Source organism: Bombina bombina, chromosome 4 (genome assembly GCF_027579735.1).
Source record: "Bombina bombina isolate aBomBom1 chromosome 4, aBomBom1.pri, whole genome shotgun sequence".
NCBI lineage: Eukaryota > Metazoa > Chordata > Amphibia > Anura > Bombinatoridae > Bombina > Bombina bombina.
The window spans coordinates 510,672,189-510,690,691 of record NC_069502.1 but is presented as its reverse complement, the minus strand read 5'-3'; the positions used below and the strand labels follow the sequence as shown (position 1 = coordinate 510,690,691).

Genomic DNA, 18,503 nt, shown 5'->3' with positions numbered 1-18,503 from the left:
ATCAGTCTGATCCTGACTTAACAGTGCAGTCCAGCCCCGAAATACCAGGCAATCCCTCTCTGAACAAGAGAAACAGCAAAACCCCAGACGTACGTTTCGGCCTATTGTGGGCCTCGTCAGTGAGGTGCAGCCATATCCCTCTAGGCACACTGAGCAACGGGTCCACGTCTGGATTACCGCATCACACTTAGGGAGACTTCCCCAAGTATATCAGGATCAGACTGATATACTTCAGGAAAGTTTTCTTCTGTGAAAAGCACACTGGTCTAAAAGAGGCTGCTTCCGGGTGGTAAATCGCCATAGAACAAGCCACTGAGCTGTTGTTCGTTCCTGGTAGAGCGCTTCTCTCTTTGTATGCAAATTATTATGACCCTGGGGAAGTCTCCCTATGGGTGATGGGGGAAACCAGACGTGGACTCCTTGCCCAGTGTGCTTAGAGGAATGTGGCTGCACCTCACTGACGAGGCCCATAGGAGGCCGAAACGATCGTCTGGGGTTGTCATGTTCCTTGTTCAGAGGAGAATTGCCTGGTATTTCGGGGCTGGACTGACCTTACTTGGCAGGATCAGACTGATATACTTCAGGAAAGTTTTCTTCTGTGAAAAGCACACTGGTCTAAAAGAGGCTGCTTCCGGGTGGTAAATCGCCATAGAACAAGCCACTGAGCTGTTGTTCGTTCCTGGTAGAGCGCTTCTCTCTTTGTATGCAAATTATTATGACCCTGGGGAAGTCTCCCTATGGGTGATGGGGGAAACCAGACGTGGACTCCTTGCCCAGTGTGCTTAGAGGAATGTGGCTGCACCTCACTGACGAGGCCCATAGGAGGCCGAAACGATCGTCTGGGGTTGTCATGTTCCTTGTTCAGAGGAGAATTGCCTGGTATTTCGGGGCTGGACTGACCTTACTTGGCAGGATCAGACTGATATACTTCAGGAAAGTTTTCTTCTGTGAAAAGCACACTGGTCTAAAAGAGGCTGCTTCCGGGTGGTAAATCGCCATAGAACAAGCCACTGAGCTGTTGTTCGTTCCTGGTAGAGCGCTTCTCTCTTTGTATGCAAATTATTATGACCCTGGGGAAGTCTCCCTATGGGTGATGGGGGAAACCAGACGTGGACTCCTTGCCCAGTGTGCTTAGAGGAATGTGGCTGCACCTCACTGACGAGGCCCATAGGAGGCCGAAACGATCGTCTGGGGTTGTCATGTTCCTTGTTCAGAGGAGAATTGCCTGGTATTTCGGGGCTGGACTGACCTTACTTGGCAGGATCAGACTGATATACTTCAGGAAAGTTTTCTTCTGTGAAAAGCACACTGGTCTAAAAGAGGCTGCTTCCGGGTGGTAAATCGCCATAGAACAAGCCACTGAGCTGTTGTTCGTTCCTGGTAGAGCGCTTCTCTCTTTGTATGCAAATTATTATGACCCTGGGGAAGTCTCCCTATGGGTGATGGGGGAAACCAGACGTGGACTCCTTGTCCAGTGTGCTTAGAGGAATGTGGCTGCACCTCACTGACGAGGCCCATAGGAGGCCGAAACGATCGTCTGGGGTTGTCATGTTCCTTGTTCAGAGGAGAATTGCCTGGTATTTCGGGGCTGGACTGACCTTACTTGGCAGGATCAGACTGATATACTTCAGGAAAGTTTTCTTCTGTGAAAAGCACACTGGTCTAAAAGAGGCTGCTTCCGGGTGGTAAATCGCCATAGAACAAGCCACTGAGCTGTTGTTCGTTCCTGGTAGAGCGCTTCTCTCTTTGTATGCAAATTATTATGACCCTGGGGAAGTCTCCCTATGGGTGATGGGGGAAACCAGACGTGGACTCCTTGCCCAGTGTGCTTAGAGAAATGTGGCTGCACCTCACTGACGAGGCCCATAGGAGGCCGAAACGATCGTCTGGGGTTGTCATGTTCCTTGTTCAGAGGAGAATTGCCTGGTATTTCGGGGCTGGACTGACCTTACTTGGCAGGATCAGACTGATATACTTCAGGAAAGTTTTCTTCTGTGAAAAGCACACTGGTCTAAAAGAGGCTGCTTCCGGGTGGTAAATCGCCATAGAACAAGCCACTGAGCTGTTGTTCGTTCCTGGTAGAGCGCTTCTCTCTTTGTATGCAAATTATTATGACCCTGGGGAAGTCTCCCTATGGGTGATGGGGGAAACCAGACGTGGACTCCTTGCCCAGTGTGCTTAGAGGAATGTGGCTGCACCTCACTGACGAGGCCCATAGGAGGCCGAAACGATCGTCTGGGGTTGTCATGTTCCTTGTTCAGAGGAGAATTGCCTGGTATTTCGGGGCTGGACTGACCTTACTTGGCAGGATCAGACTGATATACTTCAGGAAAGTTTTCTTCTGTGAAAAGCACACTGGTCTAAAAGAGGCTGCTTCCGGGTGGTAAATCGCCATAGAACAAGCCACTGAGCTGTTGTTCGTTCCTGGTAGAGCGCTTCTCTCTTTGTATGCAAATTATTATGACCCTGGGGAAGTCTCCCTATGGGTGATGGGGGAAACCAGACGTGGACTCCTTGCCCAGTGTGCTTAGAGGAATGTGGCTGCACCTCACTGACGAGGCCCATAGGAGGCCGAAACGATCGTCTGGGGTTGTCATGTTCCTTGTTCAGAGGAGAATTGCCTGGTATTTCGGGGCTGGACTGACCTTACTTGGCAGGATCAGACTGATATACTTCAGGAAAGTTTTCTTCTGTGAAAAGCACACTGGTCTAAAAGAGGCTGCTTCCGGGTGGTAAATCGCCATAGAACAAGCCACTGAGCTGTTGTTCGTTCCTGGTAGAGCGCTTCTCTCTTTGTATGCAAATTATTATGACCCTGGGGAAGTCTCCCTATGGGTGATGGGGGAAACCAGACGTGGACTCCTTGCCCAGTGTGCTTAGAGGAATGTGGCTGCACCTCACTGACGAGGCCCATAGGAGGCCGAAACGATCGTCTGGGGTTGTCATGTTCCTTGTTCAGAGGAGAATTGCCTGGTATTTCGGGGCTGGACTGACCTTACTTGGCAGGATCAGACTGATATACTTCAGGAAAGTTTTCTTCTGTGAAAAGCACACTGGTCTAAAAGAGGCTGCTTCCGGGTGGTAAATCGCCATAGAACAAGCCACTGAGCTGTTGTTCGTTCCTGGTAGAGCGCTTCTCTCTTTGTATGCAAATTATTATGACCCTGGGGAAGTCTCCCTATGGGTGATGGGGGAAACCAGACGTGGACTCCTTGCCCAGTGTGCTTAGAGGAATGTGGCTGCACCTCACTGACGAGGCCCATAGGAGGCCGAAACGATCGTCTGGGGTTGTCATGTTCCTTGTTCAGAGGAGAATTGCCTGGTATTTCGGGGCTGGACTGACCTTACTTGGCAGGATCAGACTGATATACTTCAGGAAAGTTTTCTTCTGTGAAAAGCACACTGGTCTAAAAGAGGCTGCTTCCGGGTGGTAAATCGCCATAGAACAAGCCACTGAGCTGTTGTTCGTTCCTGGTAGACCGCTTCTCTCTTTGTATGCAGTTTATGTGGTAAGTTACATAGCAAAAGGCAAACAAGTTGAAGGGGCATAAGAGAAATAAGAGCCCTCTAGACAGACAGCAATTAGTTAGTAGAAATAACTGTCCCCCATTTTGCTTGCAGTGTCTTTATATGCTCTACTTGTGCATACTTTAATAGTCAATATGATAGGCTAGTGCACTGGTTTTCAAACGTGTCCTCGGCCTCCCTAGCAGGACAGATGTTTAGGATTACCTTGGGTAAGAGCAAGTAAAATAACCTTGTTTACTAATCAGCTGATTATTTCACATGTTCTCTGGTTCAGATATCCTCAAAATCAGGCCTGTTAGGGGGGTCTTAGGACAGGTTTAAAAACTAGTGCTTTATTTATGTGCATGAAGCATACATCTGACTGAAGGATGCAGGAAGGTCTAGGGATGGGTGAACCGTTGTGAACAATAGGTAAAATTAACAAATGTTGGCTGCATTAGCTGATTATGAATGAATGCTATAAATATATGGCAAACATTCTGCATTCATTATTTGCATTAATTGATCATTTTCCTTATAGCCTAGGTGACATAGACATATTAAACGCAACATGTAAAATATTTAAACATTAAAATGTTATTGTAAAGTCAAATGGACTTCATGGTATGTCTAATAGAAGTAACATTCAAATGTGATATTCTGGCTGCATGGTAAAGGTACAACACCACAGAGAGACAGACAGAATGATCGTCCAAGATAAAAATCGATTGCAATCACCTATATTTTGTATGCATGCATTTGTCTACTAGGGTTATAAGTATTTTCAGTGTTTTGATAGCCAAAAGAATTTCAGTAGCTCTCATCCTATTGGCTGATTTGAACAGCCAATAGGATTTCAGTAGCTCTCATCCTATTGGCTGATTTGAATTTCCCAAATCAAATCAGCCAATAGGAATGCAAGGGACGTCATTGTGAAAAGTCTCCCTTGCTTTGAAGATTTAGTATACAGTGGCGACCGTATGATGAGGATGCTCCGTGCCGGATGTCTTCAGGATGGAGCCTCACTGTCTGGATGAAGATAGAAGATGCCACCTAGATGAAGATAGAAGAAGCCGCCTGGATGGATGAAGACCTTGCCATCTGGATGAAGACTTCGCCGCCTGGATGCGGATGGATGTCCGGGGGGGGGGGGGTTAGTGTTAAGTTTTTTTAAACTTCTTTTGGGTGTTTTTTTTTAGATTAGGGTTTGGGCATTCTTAAAAAGAGCTAAATGCCCTTTTAAGGGCAATAAAAAAAGCTGAATGCCCTTTTAAGGGCAATGCCCATACATATGCCATTTTCAGGGCAATGGGTAGCTTAGGTTTTTTTAGAGTTAGGTTTTTTATTTTGGGGGGTTGGTTGGGTGGTGGGTTTTACAGGGAAAAGAGACGATTTCTTTAGGGCAATGTAGGCTAGGGATTTTTTTTATTTTGGGCGGCCTTTTTTATTTTGATAAGGCTATTAGATTAGGTGTAATTGTTATTTTGGATAATTTTGTTTATTTTTCATAATTTTGTATTTTTTATTTTTTGTAATTTAATTTTTTTTTTAAAATAATTTTTATTAAGGATTAATGAAATCATTACAAGCGAGAAATAGGGCATTTTCAACATCTATACAGTAATATGGGTACAATAGATGTCGGAAATTATGCAAAGTTGGTCATTAAAAGTTAAACAAAAACTGAGAGATCACAAGACCATTGTAATATAGCAATACAGTAGAACCCTGTTGCCCACAGAGAAAGATAACCTCATTTATGTATTTGTATATATATATATATATATATATATATATATACCTTCTTATGTTAAAATATAAATTAAAGTTATTTCCCCCAAAACCAAGAAAGGGTCTCTTTTGGGTCCCTGAACTAGTATTGATCAAAATGGGGAATTGGAGGGGGGTGAGAACATTAGCTTTTGGACCCATCTAATAATATTAACAGAATTATAACATAGATAGTGCAAAACGAATGAACAAACCCATAGATCACTCATTAAATTGTGATAACATAAAGTTAACATGTGACACCACTTTTAGGAAAACTAATGCATTGGGAACAATTCGTAAGACAAGAGATATGTGATCCATGTACAGTTATCCCTATAAACATATAAACTCACATATATATGTACATGCACACACGCAAGAGCAAATACGCATATATTAATACATACATATATCTACTAGTAAAATTATGGGCAGACAGTCTCTACAACACTCTGATAGGGTACTTACTAGTTAAGGGACACATGTTGAAAAAAATGCTATAAACTTTCCATATGGTAATGTAGGTAATGTTGTGATGCAGCTAGAATACTCTTCCCATACACAATATTAAAAGTTTGGCATCAGCAATCAACCCCAACTTGCTTTATAAAAGAACTAGTGCATCAAAACTCTAAACATTAAAACATGTACAACCATACTGATGTCCATAAAACAACTAATACTGTGCTGTGTCTATATTGAAAGGGGAGTAAATATTTAGCCCACTCCAATACGGTCACGCCGGACCAAGGACTGTTCAAGTGGCAATAGAGTGTCCTCAGGAGCTGGTTCCACAGTTTTTAGCGTGAAACAGTATAGTTGAATCCTCACCAACCAGCCTTTACATAATAGCTCAGAAGTCCCTTGTCCAGCTCTCCTGAGGGGTTAAAAACGCAAGGCAGTTGTAGAAAAGTACTCTGTGGAGGGTATTAGACAGCAGGGTTCAGGGTTTGCTGAACAAATCAGACTCCGATCTGCATGTGGCTGTGCCAAGTCAGGAGACACAGGATCGGGCCACATTGCACTGGGCAACAATTCACAATCCTCTTCAGTGACTCGCGCAGGGGATGTCATACTGCCGGGGACAACACCCCAAGTTAGCGACTCTATCTCTGTAGCTACACAACTCTCTGAGGTCTGCCTCTCCTGGTCAGCTCCGCAGTCGCTCGCGGTCTGAAGTGGAATCATGAGCTTAGGGCCTTCTACATCTCGGAATGATGTGGCTCTTGAAGGTGTACAGCTGCGGGTAGGATAGTAGGTTGGATCTCCGATACTCCCCTCTTTTCTCTTGTTAATGCTGCTAGAGGTTGCAGCAGTTGGGTGTTGGGATCAAAGTTAGTGGATGTGGCTGGAGAAGCATCTATCTTTTCCTTGCACTCCCTGGCACACCAGACAATCTGAGTTAGCTCTCCAGTTTCAGCGACTACTAAGAGTAGGTTCTCATCTTTAGGAAAAAGGACCTGAAGTAGTAGTTGTTCCAGGATAGAGAAATGAATGTGGAGAAGCTGATGCATTCTTGCCTCCCATGCATCTAGGGCATCCATGTTTGTTTTACACTTGTTATGTACTTTTCTCTCTTGATGATAGTGGCTAATATCTAATTTCAGCGGTTGTACCATAGAACAAAGAACTGTCCAGTTATAATCAAACTGGTTTGGTAACCCAGGATTCTGGGGGGAATATATGCAGTAACCTCAATAACACTGACAGTCAGACATACAAGGCCTCTCAACCTTGTGGCTAGTCACAGTGAAGTTAGCTGAAGAGCATAGGCAGGTCTGTGTTATGTTTAACTGTAGATTTATTTTTTTAGTAGGGTTAGGTTTTTTTAATTACTAATTTAATTTAATTAAATTGATAGTTATTTTAATTTTAGTATAATTGTAATGTTAGTTTAATTTATAGTTTAAAATTAGTTTTTTTTAAATTTCCCAGGTAAAATTGTATTTATTTTAAGATAGGGATCTTGTAATTTTAATTTAAAGTTAGGGGGTTGTTGGGTTTAAAGGTTAATAGTTTAATTTAGTTTTTTGCGATGTGGGGGGCTGTCGGTTTAGGGGTTAATAGGTTTATTTAGTGGCAGTGATGTGGGAGGCCAGAGGTTTAGGAGTTAATAACTTTATTTTGTAGCGGCGATGTCGGGGAGAGGTGAAATAGGGGTTAATATCTTTATTATAGTGTGGGCGATGTTGGGGTGCGGGGAAATAGGGGTTATTATCTTTATTATTGTGGCGGCAATATCGGGAGCGGCAGATTAGGGGTTAATAGATTTATTTTGGTGGTGGCGGCGATGTCGGGGGCGGCAGATTAGGGGTTAATAACTTTATGTAGGTGTCGGCGATGTCGGGGGCAGCAGATTAGGGGTATTTAAATGTGGGGTTTATGTTAGGGTGTTAGGTTTAAACGTAACTTTTTTTTCTCCTATAGACAATAATGGGGCTGCGTTACAAAGCTTTTCATTCCGCAATCACAGGTGTTAGTTTTTTTCTAACGCTTTCTCCCCATTGATGTCTATGGGGAAAGCATGCACGAGCTTGTCAAAGCAGCGTTTGTATTTTGTGCGGTATGGAGCTCATCGCCACCATATCGCATGCACAAGGCGGCTTTTTCAAAACTCGTAATGGCAGCACTATGGAGGGTGAAATAATGCAATTTTTTTTGTTGCGTTCGTTTTGCACTCTCTATATCGCAAAATTTGTAATCTAGGTGTAAGTGATTTTTGCACATACAGTGTACTTAAACTAAATTTAATTATTTATTCCTGGGAAATTTATATATAAATTTAACATGTTTTGGTGAAGAATTTTGTTATGATTTTTGATGCACCTTAACTATACAATTTTATTTTCCTACATATTTTTCTGTGAGTGGTTCAATTATTCGTTTTTGTAATATTGTTATAATGCAAATTTATTATGCACTTTTGTAATGTCCGCATCTCCTCCCCATACGAAAATGCAGTATACACCCCTTAGCGAGAAACCCTGTAAAATTTAGATCATTCCACCAGGGAACATTCTTTAATAACCTCGCCAACACAGAGACCTTTAGATCAACAGGTCCATAGTCTTTATTTCAGGGACATACAGTCACTAGAGGCAAGTGAGGTAGAGCCTCCCCTGTCATATGGACAAAAAAATGCTACCCTCCTTTGCACAACATACTTCTTTTTGGCTAGGGGCCCACGAGCGCAGCACCACCCACTGGCAGACAGTGGTTAAGCTAGCTCATCGCACGGCCCTTAAGTGCCCATTTGAGGCTGCTCTATAGAAGCCTATTTGCGGGCCAACTCGGGGGAGCCAATCAGCTCCGGTCACATCCCCCTGGTGATTGACAGCACCAGGAGAACGTGACCGAAGTTGCTGTCAATCACTGAATCACATGACTTTCAGCTGAGTCACCGACAGAGTGACAGGAGACTTGGAGTCAGAATTTGATCATTGTGGTTTAATTTTATTTGACCAGGGAGGGATGATTGACCAGGGGGCTGATTGAATTTGATCACGGGGGGATGGTGGTTCGGAGGGGGGATGATTGAATTTAATTTGACCATGGGGGAATGATTGACTATGGGGATGATTGAATTTGACCATGGTGGGGTGGTCTAGAGGGGGGATGATTGAATTAGGGATGATTGAATTATATTTGACCAGGAAGGGATGATTGACCAGGGGGGGAAGGCAGTCCAGAGGGGGATGATTTAATTTTATTTGATCAGGAAGGGATGATTGACCATGGGGGATGATTGAATTGGACCAAGGGGGTGGAGTTCCAGAGGGGGATGATTGAATTGTATTTGACCAGGGAGGGATAATTGACCAGGGGGATGATTGAATTTGACAATGGGGGGGTGGCGGTCCAGAGGGGGGATGATTGAATTATATTTGACCAGGGAGGGATGATTGACCAGGGGGGGTGATTGTATTTGATCGGGGGGCGTGGTCCCAAGGGGGGATGATTGAATTTTATTTGACCAGGGAGGGATGATTGACCAGGGAGGATGGGGGGATGATGGTCCAGAGGGGGGATAACTGAATTTTATTTGACCAGGGAGGGAGGATTGACCAGGTGGATGATTGAATTTGACAAGGGGGGGATGGTGGTCCAGAGGGGGATGATTGAATTTTATTTTTCCAGGGAGGGATGATGGACCAGGGGGGGATGGAGGGATGGCAATCCAGAGGGGGGACGATTTAATTTTATTTGACCAGGGAGGGATGATTGACCAGGGGGTATGATTGAATTTGACCAGGGGGGATGGATGGGGTGATGGTCCAGAGGGGGGATAACTGAATTTTATTTGACCAGGGAGGGATGATTGACCAGGTTGATGATTGAATTTGACCAGGGGGGTTTGGGGATGGCGGTCCAGAGGGGGATGGGGGGATGATGGGCCAGATGGGGGATGATAGCATTTTATTTCACCAGGGAGGGATGATTGACCAGGGGGGATTATTTAATTTGACTAGGGGGGATGGGGGATGGTGGTCTAGAGGGGGATGATTGAATTTTATTTGACCAGGGGGGGATGATTGACCAGGGAGGGTGATTGAATGTTATAAGGTGGGGGATGGAGGGATGGCAGTCCAGAGGGGGATCATTGACCAGAATGGTAAAAATTAGGAAGCATATATTAAACTGTTTTTGCAGTCTCTATCTACTGTACTATTTTTCACATTAATAGCAGTTGGTAAATTATGTACATGTTACAGCTATTATTTATAAATGTTTGATACTGTAATACACACAGTATACCTGATTGTTTAGTAAATTGTACGAATTTCTTTTATTTCATCCTTTATGGTCATGGGATCTGTCAAAATGTATTTGTTAAAAAATCCAGTTGTCTGCCATATATCTCTTATGGAGTTGCAGCTGCGCACTGATAATACAATATTAGTAGCAGACAGGTGATGATTGGGTATCTTCAAAATAAATTATATCATAATCTGATGTCTGTCTGATGCATTCCATCTTCATTAATGCATGGGGCTATATATATATATATATATATATATATATATATATATATATATATATATATATATATATATATATATATATATATATAAAACTTGTTTTTTGCAAGCAGCTGTTTTGAATCCTTATTGTATGTTAGACCAATATGATGATCTTTTATTTTTTAATGGGACCAGGATGTTGCCTGCTATGTATTCCCTCTTAGTTAAATCTATTTAATTTTTATATTTCACCACCTTGTCTGGCTTTTGATGACAACAATCTCTGCTTTGTACTGATTGTACAGCTTGCTGGCAGACTACTATGATGCATAAGATGGTATAGAACTTTTTCACTAAATCTGATCTGGTCATATATATGAGCTGAGGCTCTGTTGTTACCCTATACAATATAGTAAAGTTTTCCTGTCATAACTGCCAGTGACCAATTTTTCTTCTATTATTTAATTAGCTTTCTTCTCTTCTTATCCTTTGCTGAAAGGTTTATCTAGGAAAGCTCAGGAGCCAGCAAAGAACCTAGGTTCTAGCTGCTAATTGGTGGTTGCATATATATACTGATTGTCATTGGCTCACCCATGTGCTCAGTTAGAAACCAGTAGTGCATTGCTGTTCCTTCAACAAATTATACAAAGAGAATGAAGGAAATTAGATAATAGAACTGGCAAGAAGTTTCAAATTGTATGTTCTACCTAAATCATGAAAGCAAAAATTTTGATTTTATGTCCCTTTAAGAAGTACACTTGCGATTGCTTTATGGGCTTCTCGGGCAGTAACATAGCCAGTGCCTCACAAGCCTCTGACCTCACTGTTTTAAACTAAGTTAAAAAAAAACACAATATTATTTAAAGGGCCATAATACCCAAATGTTTAAACACTTGAAAGTGATGCAGCATAGCTGTAAAAAGCTGACTAGAAAATATCTCCTGAACATCTCTATATAAAAAAGAAAGATATTTTACCTCAGAAGTTCCTCAGTAGCCACCTCCCATTGTAAAGGATTTCTAAGCAGCATTTTAGTGTGTCTGTCCTGGGACATCTGAAGGGATGAGCATCGTGCACTCTTATCTTATTTCACCAATCAGGTAAAGGAAGTTTACAATGAAATCTCATGAGAGTCAAGTCAAATCTCATGAGATCACAGTAAAAGTATATGACCTCAGCACTGCTGATGCTGATTGGCTGCTGTTCATTTCTTCATTTTTTTAAAAAAATTTTTTACCTGCAGCTGGGAGCAGTTGAGTATAACTTTTTACACAGAACTTACTCTGCTGAGCTGAGGAGATTGTGAGGTAAAATATCTTCCTTTTTTACATAGAGATGCTCAGGTGATATTTTCCTGTCAGCTTTTTACAGTTATACTGCATCAGTTTCAAGTGATTTAGCATATGAGTATTATGTCCCTTTAAACTATGCATGCAGAACTAATTGCACCCATTAAAGAGTATTCAATCAATTTAAGGGAATCCTATTTTTAAAAATTTGAAATCCTTTCAGACTAAAGTTGTACAGTGCAGGCAAAGTGAATCAAATTGAACAGCCTGCTTTTGATGCATAGCGCCATTTTCTAGTTTTAGCTTTTTAACACTTACACACAAAAACCTTCTATGTATCATCTTTATATTATATATAAAATGCACAGTAACTACCAACGAATCTAGGCTACAAAAGGAAATACACCAGCGCACTAAAATAAACCTACTGTTAGCTATAAGGCAGGAATAACAGATCATCAAGCTGTAAGTGTTCTTTTAATTATTTTTATGCTTTGCTTGCCTGTGTGTTCAATTGCTCAGATTTTTCATTTTAATTTGCAAGAACACCATGTGCCTGAGAGTCAGTATTGTAAAGCGAGTAACATTAGATTTACACTTGCAGATCAGGTGTTTAGCTTGTAAAATATCATTATGTTGGTTACTACGCCGCATTCCAGTTTTATACCCACAGCTGTATTACCTTTAAAGGTTTAACAACAACAAAAAGTAGCTTAGTTAGAAAATTAATCTAGAGGAAGAGAAATAGGAGTTCCTTTATTGTCATTAAACAAATCTGTTTCCTTATTTTAATGATACCACCTGCTCAACCAATGACTACATAAAGTAGATTAGTCAGGTACTAACATTTAAAGTAATGAATAAAGCATTATCATGCACTAGGTAAGATAAGCATCTAATTAAAATACTAAAAGAATACACAAAAAAGGAGCAAACACTGGTTTGCGTTTATTAAATAAACTGCATTTGTGCGGTGCCTGTCTGCCTGCACATATGTAGCATGCATCTGTGATAGAATTACATTATGCCACCACAGGTTGAATATTTATTTGCAGATAAAATGTAACATATAAGATTGCATCTGATTGGCGCATTGATGAAAGAAGTACCACTCCCTACATTTGTAAGTTTTATTTGTGCATATAAACAATGAATACATGCCCCTGTACTTAATATAGTATATGTATCTACATTATACTTACCATAGGTCCTTGTTCTCCTTTTGGACCCTAAAATACAAAAAGGATACAAGTTGACAAACATTAAGTGACCAATATTTGTTATATATTATTTAACTATTATTTACATAGTATTTGCTAGAATATTCATGGAATTCCAGTAATGCAGATTTAATAATAGTGGACCGATATAGCATAATACAAATCAACTAGATAACTAGTCTATATTACAATAAAGGCTTTGGACCCCCCCCCTTATTTCTGTAATAATACCAATATCCGAATATTTGGAAATATGTCTGGTTAAGAAAGTGGGATTTAGCAGTGCACATACACATATCAAAAACACCAAAGGGGTTTTGGATAAAGGAATTGGTAATTTATCTTAGATAAAAAGGGATATGGCTGCATTCAGGTTTCACTTGGGAGGGTTTACATCTAATTGTTGTTCCATTAAATAATATATATAGAAGTTTGATGTGAGCTGAACTCATAACGTGAATTATGTGCACAACCCACAAAATGACCAGTGGTCATGATACTATCTGGGTGGTAAAACAACCATAGGTTGAAAGACAGGAAGATCATGGCATATGTGTGTGTCTCTTTATTGTTTGTATGGGGAAATAATTACCACAACTCATTATTGCATTCAAATCTTTTGAGCATCCGGATTAGATGTATATTTTTTATATATTTTTTGTAATATCAGCCATGTACTTTTTAATACTTTAGTTTTTATTTCCAGAGATTACATACAGTCTATTGATTTAATGGATTAAAAACATCATATTATGAACACTATAGAAAATAAAATATGTAAATTATAGTGCTACTACAAGAAAATTAATACAATGGATTACTGCCCTAATTGAAAGGGTAGAAATAAAACAATATAGAGTTTTTTTAGTAATATATAAAAAAAAATAACATTTCTAAAACTGCTGATATTTCATTTGCAAGAAAGTTAAAGGTCAAATAAATTATTTTTCTAAACCTGTGTTTCTGTTTTCTAAATACGAGCTATGATTAACTGGGTACATTTCTTATATTAACTTATGCAGAAAAATGTAGGTATTAAAGTATATCAGGCATCACCAATTTAATAAGCTACTTTATTGGATAATAATTTCTATCATTTTTTTGTCTGGGACTATGTGACTATGAGACAGTAAACTTAATATTGATTTTTCCATAATAAATACACACACACACACACACATATATATATATATATATATATATATATATATATATATATATATATATATATATATATATATATATATATATATATATATATATGTGTATATATATATATATATAAGAATGAAAGATATAAATAAGGCTATATAAATATATAAATAATAACATACACACACATGCATATGAGAAGATATTTGTGCTTTGCATTTCCATTTAAATTGTCTTCCCATTCTTCATGACCCTCATGAAAATCTTGTTTCCTTTGCATTGCAAATAATCTCTCAATCTACTGTATAAATATTTGCTCTTTTACTTTCCGCACATTTATTCCAGTTAAAAACTACTGCATTTGGGTTAGAGACTAACTTCCTTGGTTTTATCATTTATATATTTTGTATATACTTGCACTTACCTGTTTGCGCTGTATAAATATTGATTATACTTGCAAGTATTAAAAAAACAAAAACCACCATGCAACTAATATTTTCATCATAAATCTTTCTATATATTTGGGCAGTAGGCTACATTATACTGCAATAATACCTTCTCATTTTTATTCAAAAAGTCATTCTACTGTGGGATATACAGTATATGCTTATTGGAGTATTTCATGTTTTATGTGAGACACAAATCTGCACTACAGTAAACATGCATAAGAATAGCCCCAACATTCCTGTGAACTTATGTAGAAGTGCATTGTATATTATAGTAAAGTTAGAACTTACAGGAGGACCTGGTGGCCCAGGATAGCCAACGGCAGCAGAAGTCTAGAAAAAAACACAAATATTACATTTTGTGATGCATAAGACATATTACTTTCACTTTGGTATTGAAGGTCAAGTTTATTAATAACCTACCTGTAATTTATATAAGCTGCCCATTCCATTCCTCTCTGTAAGAGGCACACCCTAGTAAACAAACCATACAGTATTAGAAACTATGAATTCTCATGAAATATCAAACACGTTTTCATATTACTTTTATGTCTAAAATAAAATAAAAACAATAACAGCACAGGAAAGTCCCACGATAAAGCGATAATCACACAATACAAAAAAACAAACTACACATAATTCTAAATATAAATAACAAACACAGTTTTATCAATCTTTTTGGAGCGTCAATCAGGTATTTAATATCTTTTGCAAAGTGTTTTATTGATTTTCCACATTTTTGATGTTCTATATTACAAATTCTAGGGAAGGAAAACGCATCAGATAAACTTTTGACTCTTGCCTTTGAAAACATATTATTACCAATAATAATATTCTTAAGGTGAAGAGTCTAAGGCCTAGATTTAGAGTTCGGCGGTAAAAGGGCTGTTAACGCTCCGCGGGCTTTTTTCTGGCCGCACCATAAATTTAACTCTGGTATCGAGAGTTAAAACAAATGCTGCGTTAGGCTCCAAAAAAGGAGCGTAGGGCATTTTTACCGCAAATGCAACTCTCGATACCAGAGTTGCTTACGGACGCGGCCGGCATCAAAAACGTGCTCGTGCACGATTCCCCCATAGGAAACAATGGGACTGTTTGAGCTGAAAAAAAACCTAACACCTGCAAAAAAGCAGCGTTCAGCTCCTAACGCAGCCCCATTGTTTCCTATGGGGAAACACTTCCTACGTCTGCACCTAACACTCTAACATGTACCCCGAGTCTAAGCACCCCTAACCTTACACTTATTAACCCCTAATCTGCCACTCCCGCTATCGCTGACCCCTGCATATTATTATTAACCCCTAATCTTCCGCTCCGTAAACCGCCGCAACCTACGTTATCCCTATGTACCCCTAATCTGCTGCCCTAACATCGCCGACCCCTATGTTATATTTATTAACCCCTAATCTGCCCCCCACAACGTCGCCGACACCTACCTACACTTATTAACCCCTAATCTGCCGAGCGGACCTGAGCGCTACTATAATAAAGTTATTAACCCCGAATCCGCCTCACTAACCCTATCATAAATAGTATTAACCCCTAATCTGCCCTCCCTAACATCGCCGACACCTACCTTCAATTATTAACCCCTAATCTGACGACCGGAGCTCACCGCTATTCTAATAAATGTATTAACCCCTAAAGCTAAGTCTAACCCTAACACTAACACCCCCCTAACTTAAATATAATTTTAATCTAACGAAATAAATTAACTCTTATTAAATAAATTAATCCTATTTAAAGCTAAATACTTACCTGTAAAATAAACCCTAATATAGCTACAATATAAATTATAATTATATTATAGCTATTTTAGGATTAATATTTATTTTACAGGTAACTTTGTATTTATTTTAACTAGGTACAATAGCTATTAAATAGTTAAGAACTATTTAATAGTTACCTAGTTAAAATAATAACAAATTTACCTGTAAAATAAATCCTAACCTAGGATATAATTAAACCTAACACTACCCTATCAATAAAATAATTAAATAAACTACCTACAATTACCTACAATTAACCGAACACTACACTATCAATAAATTAAATAAACACAATTGCTACAAATAAATACAATTAAATAAACTAGCTAAAGTACAAAAAATAAAAAAGAACTAAGTTACAGAAAATAAAAAAATATTTACAAACATAAGAAAAATATTACAACAATTTTAAACTAATTACACCTACTCTAAGCCCCCTAATAAAATAACAAAGCCCCCCAAAATAATAAATTCCCTACCCTATTCTAAATTAAAAAAGTTACAAGCTCTTTTACCTTACCAGCCCTGAACAGGGCCCTTTGCGGGGCATGCCCCAAGAAGTTCAGCTCTTTTGCCTGTAAAAAAAAACATACAATACCCCCCCCCCAACATTACAACCCACCACCCACATACCCCTAATCTAACCCAAACCCCCCTTAAATAAACCTAACACTAATCCCCTGAAGATCTTCCTACCTTGTCTTCACCATCCAGGTATCACCGATCCGTCCTGGTTCCAAGATCTTCATCCAACCCAAGCGGGGGTTGGCGATCCATAATCCGGTGCTGAAGAGGTCCAGAAGAGGCTCCAAAGTCTTCATCCTATCCGGGAAGAAGAGGCGATCCGGACCGGCAACCATCTTGATCCAAGCGGCATCTTCTATCTTCATCCGATGACGACCGGCTCCATCCTGAAGACCTCCACCGCGGACCCATCTTCTTCCGGCGACGTCCAACTGCAGAATGACGGTTCCTTTAAGGGACGTCATCCAAGATGGCGTCCCTCGAATTCCGATTGGCTGATAGGATTCTATCAGCCAATCGGAATTAAGGTAGGAATATTCTGATTGGCTGATGGAATCAGCCAATCAGAATCAAGTTCAATCCGATTGGCTGATCCAATCAGCCAATCAGATTGAGCTCGCATTCTATTGGCTGTTCCGATCAGCCAATAGAATGCAAGCTCAATCTGATTGGCTGATTGGATCAGCCAATCGGATTGAACTTGATTCTGATTGGCTGATTCCATCAGCCAATCAGAATATTCCTACCTTAATTCCGATTGGCTGATAGAATCCTATCAGCCAATCGGAATTCGAGGGACGCCATCTTGGATGACGTCCCTTAAAGGAACCGTCATTCTGCAGTTGGACGTCGCCGGAAGAAGATGGGTCCGCGGTGGAGGTCTTCAGGATGGAGCCGGTCGTCATCGGATGAAGATAGAAGATGCCGCTTGGATCAAGATGGTTGCCGGTCCGGATCGCCTCTTCTTCCCGGATAGGATGAAGACTTTGGAGCCTCTTCTGGACCTCTTCAGCACCGGATTATGGATCGCCAACCCCCGCTTGGGTTGGATGAAGATCTTGGAACCAGGACGGATCGGTGATACCTGGATGGTGAAGACAAGGTAGGAAGATCTTCAGGGGATTAGTGTTAGGTTTATTTAAGGGGGGTTTGGGTTAGATTAGGGGTATGTGGGTGGTGGGTTGTAATGTTGGGGGGGGGTATTGTATGTTTTTTTTTACAGGCAAAAGAGCTGAACTTCTTGGGGCATGCCCCGCAAAGGGCCCTGTTCAGGGCTGGTAAGGTAAAAGAGCTTGTAACTTTTTTAATTTAGAATAGGGTAGGGAATTTATTATTTTGGGGGGCTTTGTTATTTTATTAGGGGGCTTAGAGTAGGTGTAATTAGTTTAAAATTGTTGTAATATTTTTCTTATGTTTGTAAATATTTTTTTATTTTCTGTAACTTAGTTCTTTTTTATTTTTTGTACTTTAGCTAGTTTATTTAATTGTATTTATTTGTAGCAATTGTGTTTATTTAATTTATTGATAGTGTAGTGTTCGGTTAATTGTAGGTAATTGTAGGTAGTTTATTTAATTATTTTATTGATAGGGTAGTGTTAGGTTTAATTATATCCTAGGTTAGGATTTATTTTACAGGTAAATTTGTTATTATTTTAACTAGGTAACTATTAAATAGTTCTTAACTATTTAATAGCTATTGTACCTAGTTAAAATAAATACAAAGTTACCTGTAAAATAAATATTAATCCTAAAATAGCTATAATATAATTATAATTTATATTGTAGCTATATTAGGGTTTATTTTACAGGTAAGTATTTAGCTTTAAATAGGATTAATTTATTTAATAAGAGTTAATTTATT

The 18,503-nt window shown here is 39.6% G+C and overlaps 1 protein-coding gene across 4 annotated transcripts in view; it reads right to left on the bottom strand.

Annotated features, from left to right (window-relative positions):
• COL19A1 (collagen type XIX alpha 1 chain) overlaps positions 1–18,503 on the bottom strand; it is a 1,696,717-nt gene that overhangs the window by 298,037 nt on the left and 1,380,177 nt on the right. For all 4 annotated transcript variants that reach the window (XM_053710417.1, XM_053710419.1, XM_053710420.1 and 1 more), the window contains 3 exons: positions 14,772–14,822; positions 14,640–14,681; positions 12,733–12,759 (listed from right to left, as the gene is read on the bottom strand). In XM_053710417.1, the coding sequence (XP_053566392.1) occupies positions 12,733–12,759; positions 14,640–14,681; positions 14,772–14,822 (120 nt within the window). The remainder of the gene's footprint in view (positions 1–12,732; positions 12,760–14,639; positions 14,682–14,771; positions 14,823–18,503) is intronic.